The 14437-nt window shown below is 41.6% G+C and overlaps 1 protein-coding gene across 1 annotated transcript; it reads right to left on the reverse strand.

Annotated features, from left to right (window-relative positions):
* Positions 1-12366: 12366 nt before the first annotated feature.
* LOC148120982 (olfactory receptor 1f45-like) lies at positions 12367-13330 on the reverse strand. Its single transcript, XM_087909604.1, has one exon. The coding sequence runs from the start codon at positions 13288-13290 to the stop codon at positions 12367-12369; it is 924 nt and encodes a 307-aa protein (XP_087765730.1). The 5' UTR covers positions 13291-13330.
* Positions 13331-14437: the final 1107 nt, after the last annotated feature.

Genomic DNA, 14437 nt, shown 5'->3' on the forward strand with positions numbered 1-14437 from the left:
GAGGCTCAATGGGATGGAAAGGCACCTTGCTCTAGTGTGGAAAGACCATAGCTAAGGCTCACTCAGAAGCATTAAGCTACAGTTATTCTGTATTTTCTTGCATCATGCGTTAAGAGATAGTAGACATTGCTGGGAATAACACTAACATATCATGGGTTGAGCCCTAGGTGTACAGCTTCCAGAGGACCCCAGTATATCATGGTAGCTCACGCATGGATGGCCCTTTCTTTGATTGGCTCTTCAACTCCAGCTTTTGGATTTAATTCCACTTCCCCTTAAGATTCCTTATGGAAACAGAATGCAATTTCCATTATAAAAAAACTTTACACATACACGTTTCTGTTTTGTTGAATGATTTCTGTGAGTTGAGGAGTGTGGGGTGTGTTTAAATGCTGGATGTATAGGCACATCTGCATCACTAAGTGCTTGAAACCCTGAACCTTAAAGGCTGCTTTGTCTCTCGACTCAGGTAAAGTCAACATTCCACTGCCCAGTTTCAGTAGCATCCAAGCAGCTACAGTCTGAGACACCTTCATTATACAACCATACACTCCAGGGGACAGACACAGAACAAATATGAGGACCAGGATAAAATAATGACATTCTGTCTCTGTTTCTGTCTCTTGCTGTTTCTGTCTGTGTGTGTGTGTGTGTGTGTCTCTATGTCTCTATGTCTCTCTCTCTCTCTCCACATATATATCCTTCTGACCAGGCTGTTTAATACCTTGCAGTTATGTTTCTAAACAGCTAAACTCCATTCTGTTCTTCTGCTCCCTCTACCCACATAGCAGCTTCCACTGTGTTCCTAGTAAAGAGAACCTCATGTAGCAACAAGGCCTGGACATGGAGGAGTGAGATACTTTTCCTGCTTTGAACTTGGTCAGATGCAGAGGGATTGAATGAAGTTCTTTCTCTATAAGTCATCCCATGGGCTCAAGTCTATGGGAGTCTGCCTGCTGTGGGGGTGCCCTCTTCTGATTCCCCAACTTCCTTACCTGCATACTCTTGGCTGCTATCAGATGTCCTCAGGAAAGTTCTGTCTCTGCTGCTGCCGTGGTGGAGGCTGGGTTTTGAGAAATCCTCACTTGAAGCTGAGATGGGAAGGGCCTTTGTTTCTAGAATGAGGCACATGGCTCTCTCTGTCAAGCTTGAATGACCAGGAGTGAATAAATTGATGCTCTATCCCTGGAGGTGGTGCTGCCGTGAAGATGGAGCCAAGTGTGTGCTCCCCTAGGGTGGATTTCTCAGAGGTTCTCATTAGAGACACAGGTGAGGTGTTCACAGTTGCATTCTGTCTGCGCAACGAAAATTAGGATTCTCAGAAAGTCAGTTTTTTCACAAGTGCTCACTACTAGAGATCTATCTTTAGTTAATTATTCATATTCAGTCATGTCTGATAATATGGTTCTTACAACTATATTTAAATATCACAATAAATGAATATTATGTATCAAACAGCAACACAATATAAGATTTATATTATTTAACCTCTATTTAACAAGTTACAATAGAGGTTAAAGACAGCATCAACTTGATACCAAAACCTAGTGAATACATTACTAGAAATCAGGCCACAACAATTTAACCAAAAGCAATCTACAGATTTGATAAAATGCTCATCACTATTCCAGCAAAATTCCTCACAGATCTCGAAAGAACAGTACTCAACTTCATAAGGAAGGGCAAAAAAACAAAAACAAAAAACAGGATAGCCAAAACAATCCTGTACAATAAAGGAACTTCTGGGGCATCACAATCCCTGACTTCAAACTCTACTACAGAGTCACAGTACTGAAAACAGCCTGGTTTTGGCATAAGAACAGACAGGAGGACCAATGGAACCGAATAGAAGACCCAGATATCAATTCATACACCTATGAACCCCTAATTTTTGACAAAGAAAAAGCATAAAATAGAAAAGAGAAAGTATATTCAACAAATGGTGCTGGCATAACTGGATATCAACATGCAGAAGAATGAAAATAGACCCATATCTATCACTATGCACAAAACTCAAACCAAATGGATCAAAGACCTCAACATAAAGCCAACCACACTTAATCTCATAGAAGATAAAATGGAAACTTGAAAGCATTGGCACTGGAGACCACTTCCTAAATATAACTCCAGTAGCACAGACACTGAGAGAAACAATTAATAAATGGGACCTCCTGAAACAGAGAAACTTCTGTAAAGCAAAGGACATAGTAAACAAGGCAAAATGGCATCCTGAAGAACGGGAAAAGATCTTCACCAACCCCACATTGGACAGAGGGCTGATCTCCAAAATATACAAAGAACTCAAGAAATTGGTCATTAAAAGAACAAATAATTCAATAAAAAAAAATTGGGTACAGACCTAAACAGAGAACCGAGGAATCTAAAATGGCTGAAAGACACCTAAGGAAATATTTGACATCCTTAACCATCAGATAAATGCAAATCAAAACAACTCTGAGATTCTATCTTATACCAGTAAGAATGGTTAAGATCAAAAACATTGATGACAACTTATGCTGGAGAGGTTGTAGGATAAAGGGAACATTCCTACACTGCTGATGGGAATGTAAACTGATACAGCTCCTTTTGATATCACTATGGAGATTTCTCAGAAAAATTATGAAACAACCTTCCTCAAGACCCAGCAATACCTCTTTGGGGTATATATCCAAAGGATGCTCAATCATACCACAGGGAAATGAGCTCAACTATGTTCATAGCAGCATTATTTGTCAAAGCCAGAAAAAAAAACTAAATGCCCTCGGCTGAAGAATGGATAAGGAAAATGTGATACATTTATACAGTGGAGTACTACACAGCAGAAAAATAATGACATCTTGAGGTTTTCAGGCAAATGGATAGAACTAGAAAACATCATATTGAATGAGGTAACTCAGACTCAGAAAGACAAACATCACATGTACTCACTCATAAGAGGTTTTTAGACATAAAACAAAGAAAACCAGCCCACAAATCAAAATCCCAGAGAACCTAGACAACAATGAGGACCCTAAGAGAGACAATGCATGGATCGAATCTACATGGGAAGTAGAAAAAGACAAGATCTCCTGAGTAAATTGGGAACATGTGGACCATGGGAGAGGGTTGAAGGGGAGGGGAGAGAAAGGGAGGAGAGCAGAGAAAAATGTATAGCTCAATGAAATCAATAAAAAACTTTTTAAAAATAATCAGGACATAAATCAATTAATATCATCATCATTGGTATTACCTAATAAGAAAATTGGAGCCTTATATCAAGTATGAATCAGTTACCAAACCCAATTATAATGACTTATAAAACATTCATATGAATGATGTAGAAAAGCACTTGACGAAATTCTAAAAATATTAATTAGTGTAAAAATTTCCAAGAAATCTTAAATCCAAGGTCTCCTCAACTTGATAAATGGTTCATTGTTTGTTTGTTTTTTGAGACAGGGTTTCTCTGTGTAACATCCTTGTGTGTCGGAGAACAAGCTCTTGCAGACCAGGCTGGCCTCAGATTCACAAAGATCTGCCTGTCTCAGCCTCCCAAGTGTTGGGATTAAAGGCATATGCAACCAACACCTAGCTTGAAGAATGTTTTTTACAGAAAGATCTCATTACAATCAGTAAGGTGCCCAATATTAATCTTTATCTGTCATGTATTTCAACTGCTCTTTCTCCAAATGACTTTGCTGTTCTTCTCAGCCCCCATTCATACAATTGTTAGACTAAGCTCATCCATGTACAAGAAGAAATTTTAAGGTATTTGATTTCGCAGCAGTAAATCCATTTGCTGTTTTATATGTAATGTATTTGTTACTGATACTGAGTCCATGGATCTCTCATTATTTGACTCTTCTTTTTCTCCCTTCATCTTCTAGGGAAAAAATCAAAATAATCTGTAGGGCAAGCACGATTGCTCAGTCGTAAAGACACTTGTCACCAAGTCTGTTTGATGCTCAGAACATACACAGTCAAAGGGAGGAAACTGACTCCTGAAAGTTGTCCTCTGACCCTCACATGCAAGCATGGAACACATGTACATATACAAATGCATGTGTGCACACTCACATACATACACACATGCACACACAAATACGTACACACAGAGACAGAAATATAACTCTTTACAAATGTCTTGCAGACATTGACATAAAGACACTGCATTTTTTTATTTTTTCTCTTTCTTTTCTCTTTTGTGGCAGGGTCTCACCATGATGACCTTAAAATCCCATCCTTTTGTCTCAGGCTTCCAAGAGCTGGAATTAAAGATCTCACTCTGTACATAAGGGAGAAGTAAGAAAGTGCAAGCCTTACCACTCCATACTGTGGCTAAAGGGAGGGAAGATTTCTATTGATCTGAGGTTTAGAACAACCAGAGGCTCTGGATGAGGCCAGAGCAGACTAAGAAAGCAGTAGACTGAACATGGGAGCAGAATAGACATGGCCGGGGCTACCTGTGAGAGAAGAGAGAAGGACCAGACAGAGACCAAGGAGCATAGGGAGAAGACCAGAGCAGCAGGAGTGAGGATGTAAGGAGAGCTGAGCTGTAAGGAGGATGAGCAGCTGAGGGGAGGGGAGTCTGAGCTGGAGGGGGTTTAGGGTAGAGGAGAAGGTGAGAGGGTAGGAAGTCAGCAAGGACATGTGTGACAGGTCCCTGTGAAACTGAGGAGCCTGGAAGCCGGCGTGCTCTTTGATTATGCTAATGGGCAGCACAGCCATATAGAAAAACAATTTAGTTTTGAGGATTGAAATTACACACTATGACCTTTAAAACCTAAGATCTGACCATATTTTTAGTGGGTTTTATGTGTTTGTTTGCTTGTTAGGTTTGGGTAGAGTTGTGACATGTCTCTTGGCCTTTTCTATAGCCAGCAAATGCTGTTAATGATCTTATTTTCCATTTCATTCTCTGCATCTTTTTCTTCTTGCACAATAAAACAGGACACCAGCAAAATGCTGAATTGGGGTTATTAGAACTTACCTCTAACCTTGTCCCAGGGTTAGAGGAGAAAAGGTTTAGTCTTTCTTCTTAAATAAAATGTTTGCTGCAAGATTTTGGGTTTGATGGATCTATCGATCGATTGATTGACTGTAAAAAGCCCTTTCTGTGGTAGACCATCCTCCCTTTAGCTTCCTTAAGTGCCTGGCTACAAACACTGAAACAGGAGGAAAAGCTGATAATCTTCTCATGTTCTGATAAGACATTGTCACTCTTGGTTTCAGTAAGGCTACCATCCCTGCCCTTCTCTCAGGGTCCTCCAGAGCAATCAGAACATACACTTGTAGTTGGGTGTGTTTGTTTGTTCTTGTTTTTTATTCTTTGGTGGTCCACCACCCATCTCCCAAATAAATACAGAGAGATTTGTTCTTACTTATGAATGCCTGGCCATAGCTTGGCTTGTTTCTAGCCAGGTTTTCTACCTTAAATTATCCTGTTTCTCTATGTTTTGTGTCTGGGCATTTTACCTTTCTTAATTCTATACATCTTTCTTTCCTTCTTACCTTTGGCTGGCTCTGTAGCTGAGTGACTGACCTTGACTTCCTCTTCTCCTTTTCTTGGCCCTTGCTCTCCTCTGGAGCCTAGATTTCTACTCTTATCTATTCTCTCTGCCTAGAGCCCTGCCTATTGCTCTCTCCTGCCTTGCTATTGGCACTTCAGCTCTTCATTAGACCAATCAGGTGTTTTAGGCAAAGTAGCACCGCTTTATAGAGTTAAACAAAGGCTACATAAAAGAATGCAACTCATCTTTGCAGCATTGAACAAATATTCCACAGCTTAAGATGTAATACATCTCATACTAATATTCCACAACATCCACGCACTAATTTTGGAAGAGAAAGGGCCCAGGCCCCCTCTATCACCAGCTGTTTCAGGAAGGGGACTGCTTGCCACACTTACGAATGGGGAGAGTGCTTCATGTATGCCGAGCTCTTTCCCTTCAAAGAGCTCCAGCCTTTACTTCATCACAGAGTCCCAGGTTATTGTCGTGCTGTGAGTAGGCTCTGGAGCTCTGAAATAGCTACTTATCACAGGCTCTTTGCTTCGTGGTTGACACCTGGGATGACAAATCCCAAAACGTTCCCGTCCATCACAGTTCACTGGTGTCTGGATCTGTACTTCATGTTCTAGTCTGTAGATGTTTGGACTATTCTCTGCTTTGACGACAGGAGTTTACAATGAGGATTTATATGTAAATAGAGACATCTCTTTCTGTGCAACTCTAGCGCTAACCCTAATAGCCTGATAAAATTGTCTTGTATTTCTGTTGTCATTTTCTGTTAGAGACAAACAGAAAGCCTCTTCTCTGGAATGCTGGAATCAGCTGTTTATTAGGAAGCAGCATCCCCTTGTGCAGTTCTGACTCTGCGCTTTGCAGTGTCCTTAAGCTGCTCACTTTTACTATTAACTGTATTCTTGTGTGCTCCACACAGCGCGTTCTTATCGTAAGTGTGACCTCTTTACACGTTCTGTCTTGCAAATGGTCATTGCCCATGGATATGATGGCTATTGATAGCCATTTCTTAATTGAAAATACTCATAACTTACTGGATCTTTTCTAAATTTGATATAGTTAGCTTTTTTATTTTTTATTTTTTGGCTCTCTTAATCTTTTGGGGGACCCTGCTACCAAATAAATACACACATAGAGTTTATTATTACTTATGAATGCCCCAATTTAGCATGGGTTATTTTTAGCCAACTTTCTTTAACTTAAATTATCCCATTTACTTTATGTCTCTTGGATTTATCCTCTTCTTACTTCTGTATATCTTACTTCCACTCTTACTCCATGGCTGGCTGTGCAATTTGAAGGCCGACCCCTGGAGTCCTCCTCTTCATCTCCTTCCTTCTCTCCTCCATCTCCTCCCAGACTTCTCCTCCTATTTATTCTCTCTGCCTAAAGCCCCACCTATTCTTACTCCTACATTGCTATTGGCTGTTCAGCTCTTTGTTAGGCCAATCAGGTGTTTTCAACAGGAAAGTAACACAGCTTCATAGAGTTAAACAAATGTAGCATAAAAGAATGCAATACATCTTTGCATCATTAAACAAATGTTCCACAACATAAATAAATGCAACATATCTTAAAGTAATATTCTAACTATTTGATTTACTTTGACATTGTTTTTTTAAATATTTCTTATGCACCATGTACTGTGCCTATAAAGATAGGTTTGCTTACTTCTGCAGCTCCCAATATCCATCGCTGAGTGACATCAGTTCAGACCGGTGCCCGTGCTGAGCAGGACAAGGCCTACAGGGCAGGAAAATGGGGAAGAAAAGGATCTGCAAAGGGTGCATTCTGAGCTGCTTTAACCTGGGACAGAGAAAAACTTGAAATTTTCTCACCAGCAGATAAACTAGGTGTTCCTCATCAGAGGCCAGAGAGAGATCAGGGAAGGGGGAATCAGCTCTAAAGTTCTGTAAAAGCCCATGATTTTGGGGGAGCAGGCGTATGACAGTCACTAGCTGACCAAAATAAAACACAGAGATCTTGGAGGACTGAGGAGATGGGAGACAGGGAGTAGTAAGTCGGGGCTGATAGAGGCTCTCACTCCTCTTGGATTGAGGAATAGAAGGAGAGGAGGTCACTGGAGGCTTCTCGGTCACTCCTCTGATCATTCCGGTTCTTATCCCAATATCTGACTCCCGATACTTATTGATGATGAATGTTAATTGAACAAATGATTCACAGTTTCATGGCTACCTTCTTTGTTTCAGAAAGGAGGAAGTTGACTATAAAGAGAACTAAACTACTTAAAAAGAGCCTATGCATCCCCAGATGTCTTCACTGAGCATCCAGAAATTTGTGTGAGATCTCAGAATCCTTTGGAAAATCCAGTAGCATTCCTTTTGTATGTCTGGTTCTCTCTCTTCTTTTCAAGTTAGAGGCAAGAAAGCAGTGCACAGAAGTAGGTGGTATTGGTCTCTACTGTGCCTGCCCCTGCTCTTGCCATTGTTGTAGTCACTGGACACAGAGATTTTTATAGTAAGTATGGCCCTGTCAGCATTTTCAGAAACAATGTGGATATCATTTCATAGGACACTGAGAATGATAATGCCCCATCTGCATGTGGTATGTGAGGAGAAACTGTCCTTCTCTGATCCATGGCAGCTCATTTGGGATCTCTGGCAACACTACTGCAAACTGTCATTTCTCCCATGCATAATTTAGGAGTGTGTTTTTGGTTTGTAATATTTGGGATTACATTCTAGTTAAGTTATTGGTATTTTTCTTGTTTGATTTTGTTTTGATCAAAAATCATAATACATGAGCTGTGTGGTATATAGTATGCCTGTCTTGTGTGTGTATGTATGTGTTACATTCACATACATGTATTTGGGTGTGTGTTCTTGCATGGGCACATGTGGAAGCCAGAGCAGGGTTTCTGCTGCCTTTCTCTATCAATCTCCAGTTTGTTGCCTTGAGAGAAGATCAAACATTCACACTCACAAAATGAAAATATTTTGTTTTGTTTTCATTTTCGAAACAGGGTCCCATTATGTTAACATAGCTGGCCTAGAGCTCACAGGGGTGATTATAGGCATCTTCCACCAAGCCCAGAAGAATAAACCTTTTAAAAAAGAGTTTGTCAAGACAAGCCTCTAGTTCTCATGGCTCAGAACAGTGGTATCCAGGTATGTAGGTCACAGACCCTCAAGAGCCAAGGCTGACAAACAGGAGGAGGCACTTGGTGCCCAGTCATTTTCCAGTGGAGTTGACCCAGGACCCATGAGCCACCTGTTTCTTTTAATATAAAGGGAAAAGTATAACGTCTTTTCCTAATGCTGATAGGCTCTTAACTTGAGTAGATTCTATTGACAGAGAAAGACGAGCAGGGGAAACACACAGGAAGGTTCAAAAGTTCCTGGTTCTTAGATGAGATTGCCTAAGATTCAAGGCTTGTCCCTGGAGAACCTACCAAAGAGACCAGAAGGAAGGCCAAGGAAACTATCATGAAAAAAAAACAAGAGTTCAGTGATATAGTAAAGTGGGCAGGACAGGCAAACTGGGACAAGACCAGAGAACCAGAGACAATGAGATGACTCCGTGGTTCAAGGTGATTGCTAGCAAGCCTGATGACCCAAATTCAGTCCCCTGCACCCACATGGCAACAGTGTGAGAAATGATGATCCTCACCTCATAGTAAGAGTCCTGGAGGGCCTGAAGAGGTGGCTGAGTGATTAAGAGCACTGGCAGTTCTAACAAAGGACCCAGGTTTGATTCTCAGCACCTACATGGGCTCAATTGTTTGTGACTCCAGTCTCAAGGGATCTGATGTCCTCTTCTGGCCTCCTTGTTCCTTGAACATTGTACACAGATAATGCACAGACATACATACGGAAAAACACCGTACACATAAAATAAAATTATCAGAAAACATTGAAAAAGATCACTGGAGACTCAGTGAAGTAAAGTGAGCTATGATGAACCTGCAAAGCAGGCATCAGCCCTGAGAAAATTAGGCAAGAATCTGGTTCTTATGTTCCCGACTGTGTTTCCCTCCCCTGTATTTCTCATTGGCTGAGTTTTTCAGGGAGGTATAATCTGAGTCCCCACCAAACTCCCCATCCTCCTTAGACTTGAGATGCGCTCCTCCCTTTCCAGACAGCAGGGCTCAGTCACAAAGTCAACTTCAACTTTTCAGCCCTAAGGTAAACTCAAAAGCACTCTGCAAACAGGCACCAGCTGCTAGCTAGGGAAGATGAGAACCCAGTGCCCCCTGGTGGTTGGGATTCCCTGAGGAGCACCATACTGAAAATGGACCAGAATGATTATTTCTCACAGGAGAACTGAATCCCACAAATTGTCCTAGGACTTCCACATGCATACTGGCAAAGACACACACACACACACACACACACACACACACAACACAGAGAGAGAGACAGAAACAGAGAGACAGAGTCAGAGATAGACAAAGAGATACACACACATATAGACATAGAGACAGATGGGGCAAGAGTAAGTACATAAAATGCAATAAACAATTTATGCTAAAAAAAAAACAGTCCTGTGGGTCATAACATGAAGTGCGTTCTGCCCATAATGACTTGAGCCTTGGGTATAAAAAAGGCTCCCCTTCTGCGACCTTGTGAAGAAATAACTGCAGTCCATTCTGTATAACTATTATTGCCGCCACACCAAGGCTGTTGTTCATGGCCCCTAACTCCAGATGTGTGTTGGAATAGGACACAGATAATCATATATATGGCAGCAAGTTTGTCCTTAGCTTTTCTTGACTTTATAACTTTCATATTATATGTACACTATCACAGCTAATCTTATTTACAGCCATCAGTTTACCCATCAGCCTTGGGGCCAGTTTAGTGCTCAGCTGTTCACTTGTTATTTTGAGGATTCCATATGGAAATCTAATCTTTCCCTTTTTTAAGTTGTTTATGAACCAAACACACCAGAATCATGTGTGAAGTTACTGAAGATAAACAAAGATTTAAAGAAAAAGAAACAGAACACTTTAGTAACCAGGCCAAATTGGGTCAAATGACAGAACGTAATATAATATTGTTATCACTTGCCCACAGCTCAGTTATGTTTTGGGACTTTGTCAATTAAATTTGAAGATGATATTAACTTTTTAAGTTGTCCCTTTGAGGATCTGCCTGCTCTCTCCGTTCCTTAGTTCCTTGCCTGCTCTAACAATTCCTGTCCCTCAGAGGAAAAGGAAATCTCCCAGGAGAGCGACTGTAGCAGTTCCTTTACAGTGGCTGTGACAAACACATGGCCACACAGCTGACAGGAGAGAGAGTTTATTTTGACCAATGGATCCAGAGGGCTAAGAGTCCATCATTGCAGGAATCATGGCAGCTGCAGGATGGGGAAGCTGAGAACTCATCCTCAAAGGCAAGCACAGTGCAGAGAGAATGAACAAGAAGTGTCACAAATCCCGAGTGACATACTGCCTCCAGTAAGGCCACACTTCCTAAACCCCACAAAGAAACACCATCAACTGGGGATCAAGAGTTCATATATGAGAATCTATAGGGTACATTTTTATTTAAACCACATAATAACCATCTGGCCTAGGACTCTGATTCTAAAATTATCTTGTATTCTGTTCCAAGAGTCACCAAGAACCTGTGGGTAGTACTCTCTGGGTTCATAAGGGGCCAGGAGGAGAGTTTAGTGGCTCTAGGGAAATCCTGTGCCAAATCACTGATTAGGCTTTATTACATGAAGAAAGGATGTTTTACATCTCCTGTGATTCTGAGAAAGTTGGATGACAAGGCTCATTTGACATCTGAGGAGGAACAAATGGCATCTGTGTGGAGGAGAGAGATGTACAGGGAGAGAAATCGGTGAGATTCCCCAGGATGCAGATCGCTACAGTTAGAGGCAGGACAGAGTCAGAAGGAGCTGGTGGTGAGGACAGAAAGGACACAGAAGCCAGTAGAGTCGGGGAAGAAACGGAGTGAGGACTCAGAGGCCATGAGGGAGAGCTACTGAAGAGTGACCACTGCCCCAACCCAGAAGATGGAGGGCAGAACTATCTGGATGTGAGGACAGAACATGACAAGTGACATTGTGGACACTAGACCTTTAGTATACACTAGAAGAGGGCTGGAACTCTGGTTACTATGGTCCATATTCTAGAATAACCGTGGACTTTACACCAAAGTCTTAAGTTCCAATTATAATTGACATTAATTCAAGTTCCCATGTTCCTAGCGCAACCCTGAATCTAATACTTCAGCTATATATGCTTCCTGCAACCCATGATAACATGTAGGAACATACACATTTTATGGGAGATCACAACTACTATCCAAGGCTCCCATAGTACTTCATAGGTACCCATAAATCCTATGCTGAGGAACAAAATCCTGAAATGCTATGTGGCAAGAGAAGGGGAGAGGTAGTGTTGTGGGCTGTAGAATGGATGAGAGGGACCTCAGGCCGGGACAAGGGGAAGCACCAACACCTCAGTTGCCAACAACCTCTAGTTGTCTAACATGGGTGAGTTAAACTTCCTGTGGGTCATTTACCAGCATAGCCACAGCTCTGCTTGAGGTCATAGGGTCAGGTGATCCCATCTCTTAAAATCTTCTGATCATTGTGGCAGCCAGTATCTCAGGGGATATTAAACACATCCCAAGGCAGACTGTGTCCAAATGTTTTCAGTTTCTCTTATCTGAGAAATGAGCATCTTAGAATCATCCCTTTGAAGAGATAAAGTTCAGAGTGTGGGACAGAGAGCATTAGTCACCATCCCAATCAAAAGCATAATTATAAACATCTATCAAGAATACCAGGTGAAGTCATGCTGAGCACTGGACCCGTCTGGATCTCTGTTTATAAAATGGAAACTATGCATGACGTCAATGAATACTCTCAGCTCTAGGAATTTCAAATTCTAGGACCTGAGAATTATCTTCCTTAGGGCTCCTTTGATGTCACGATTCCTCAAGCTATAGATGAAGGGGTTGGCCATAGGGGTCACCACTGTGAAGATGACAGAGGCTACTGCATCCTGTAGTGAGTAGGAGGAAGAAGGGTGCATATAAATTCCCAGGATTGCCCCATAGAAAAGACAGACCACAGTGAGGTGGGAACCACAAGTGGACATGGCTTTTCTTATTCCCTGGACAGAGGGCATCTTCAAGACCTTAGAGCAGATGTAGGCATAGGAAACAACAATGCATACAAATGGTGTCATAAACAACACTCCACCCTCAGAAAAGGCTGTGACATCATTGATAAAGGTATCAGAACAAGAGAGTTTCATGACAAGGTAGGGATCACAGTAGAAGTGGGGCACTGCATTGTGGGAACAGAAGGTGAGTCGAACCATGAGGAGTGTGTGCAAGAGAGCATGCAGGTGTGTGATGACCCATGATATGGCCACCAGGAGAACACAGAGCCTAAACCTCATCATCAGGATGTAGTGGAGTGGGTGACAAATGGCCACATAGCGGTCATAGGCCATCACACTCAGGAGGAAGCTGTCCATGTTGCTGAATGTGAACATGAGGTACATCTGGGCCATACATTCTGTGTAAGAGATGGACTTGCTTCCCACCATGTGATTCACCAGTGCTTTGGGGACGGTGACTGAGGAAAAGCAGATGTCGACACTGGAGAGGTTGGCCAAGAAGAAGTACATGGGTGTGTGGAGATGAGAGTCACAGCTGATGGCCAGGATGATGAGAAGGTTCCCAGAGATGGTGACCATGTACATCCCCAAGAACATTCCAAAGACAACGTCTTCTTGTTCTGACTCTTCAGAGAGTCCCAGGAGGAGGAATTCTGTGACTGTCGTGTGATTGTCACCATCCATGTCTCGGGAGAAGAAAGTGAGACACTTATATAGAAATCATTGATCAACACTTGGAGAAATCTTCTATGTAGTTTGGAAATTTTGACTCTTTAGTTGAGAATTAGTTGGTAGTAAATTCCCTTACAAGGCATTTTTAAAACAAATAGTGGTTCTTTGAAAGAATTGATTTCTAATGACTATGAGTTTATTGATTTTACTCTTGTTTGCTTAGTACCTCATAAATTACAATTCATACAGTAGTTACTCAATCATAATTTGGCATACTCCACTTCACTCTATACATGGGGAATCTGAGGAGTGGGAAGCTAAGTGCTATATCAAAAATCACTGGTCAATAGCAAGAGAGTTCAAAACAAGCTAATAGTCTTGTTCTCTGAGTTACACATTACACACATAGACATGCATGCTTGCATGTACAAAACACAAACACATACATGTATATTAACATGCACAACACACACATACATACACAAACACACACACACACACACACACACACACACACGATTTTTCTTACGTATTCTTTTGTCTGACCAGGAATTTATGATCTGAAAAAAATCCTCCTCCCTTAACATCCATCTGGATAGCACTAAAGCTGGTGATTGTCTTTGAGATGCACATGAATCTCCACTTCATCCACCTGTAAATCCTTTATCTCCAATCGAAAAATAAACCACGTAGAATCTAAATACCCAAGTATACAGATTCTTGGGTATGTATAGGCAGGTACCAACCCCCTAGAAAATTTTATGTTATATTTGCTACAATTTATTAAATTTTAATCAAATGAAAAGTCACTGCTAGTTGTCATGTATGATAAGCCATGTGATTCTGCTGTGGCTTTTCTGTTTCAGCACAATTGGGAAGACCAAGAGGCTTTGACAGACCTGCCTGGTGGCTGGGCCTTTGCATTCTATCTGCTAAGATGTTGTCACCACAGCTCACACTTGAGCCGCTGTTCAGACCCCTGTGTGTAGTGTTCCCCCTTTCTGCACTCAGAAGAGGGGGGCATACAGATTCTAAGTGCATTGCTTTTCTACTGGAATAAAGAGGTTTTACAGGTGGATAAAAAACAGATTCACATGCATCTCAAAGACAGTCCCCAGGCTAAGACATCTCCATGGTCAGGAGGTCAGGAAAACATCTG

This window comes from Myodes glareolus, chromosome 9 (genome assembly GCF_982192425.1).
Source record: "Myodes glareolus chromosome 9, mMyoGla1.1, whole genome shotgun sequence".
In the NCBI taxonomy this organism is placed as follows: Eukaryota; Metazoa; Chordata; class Mammalia; order Rodentia; family Cricetidae; genus Myodes; species Myodes glareolus.

Coding starts and splice junctions, on each gene's coding strand:
- LOC148120982 (XM_087909604.1), bottom strand. CDS start 13,290: ATGGATGGTGACAATCACACGACAGTCACAGAATTCCTCCTCCTGGGA.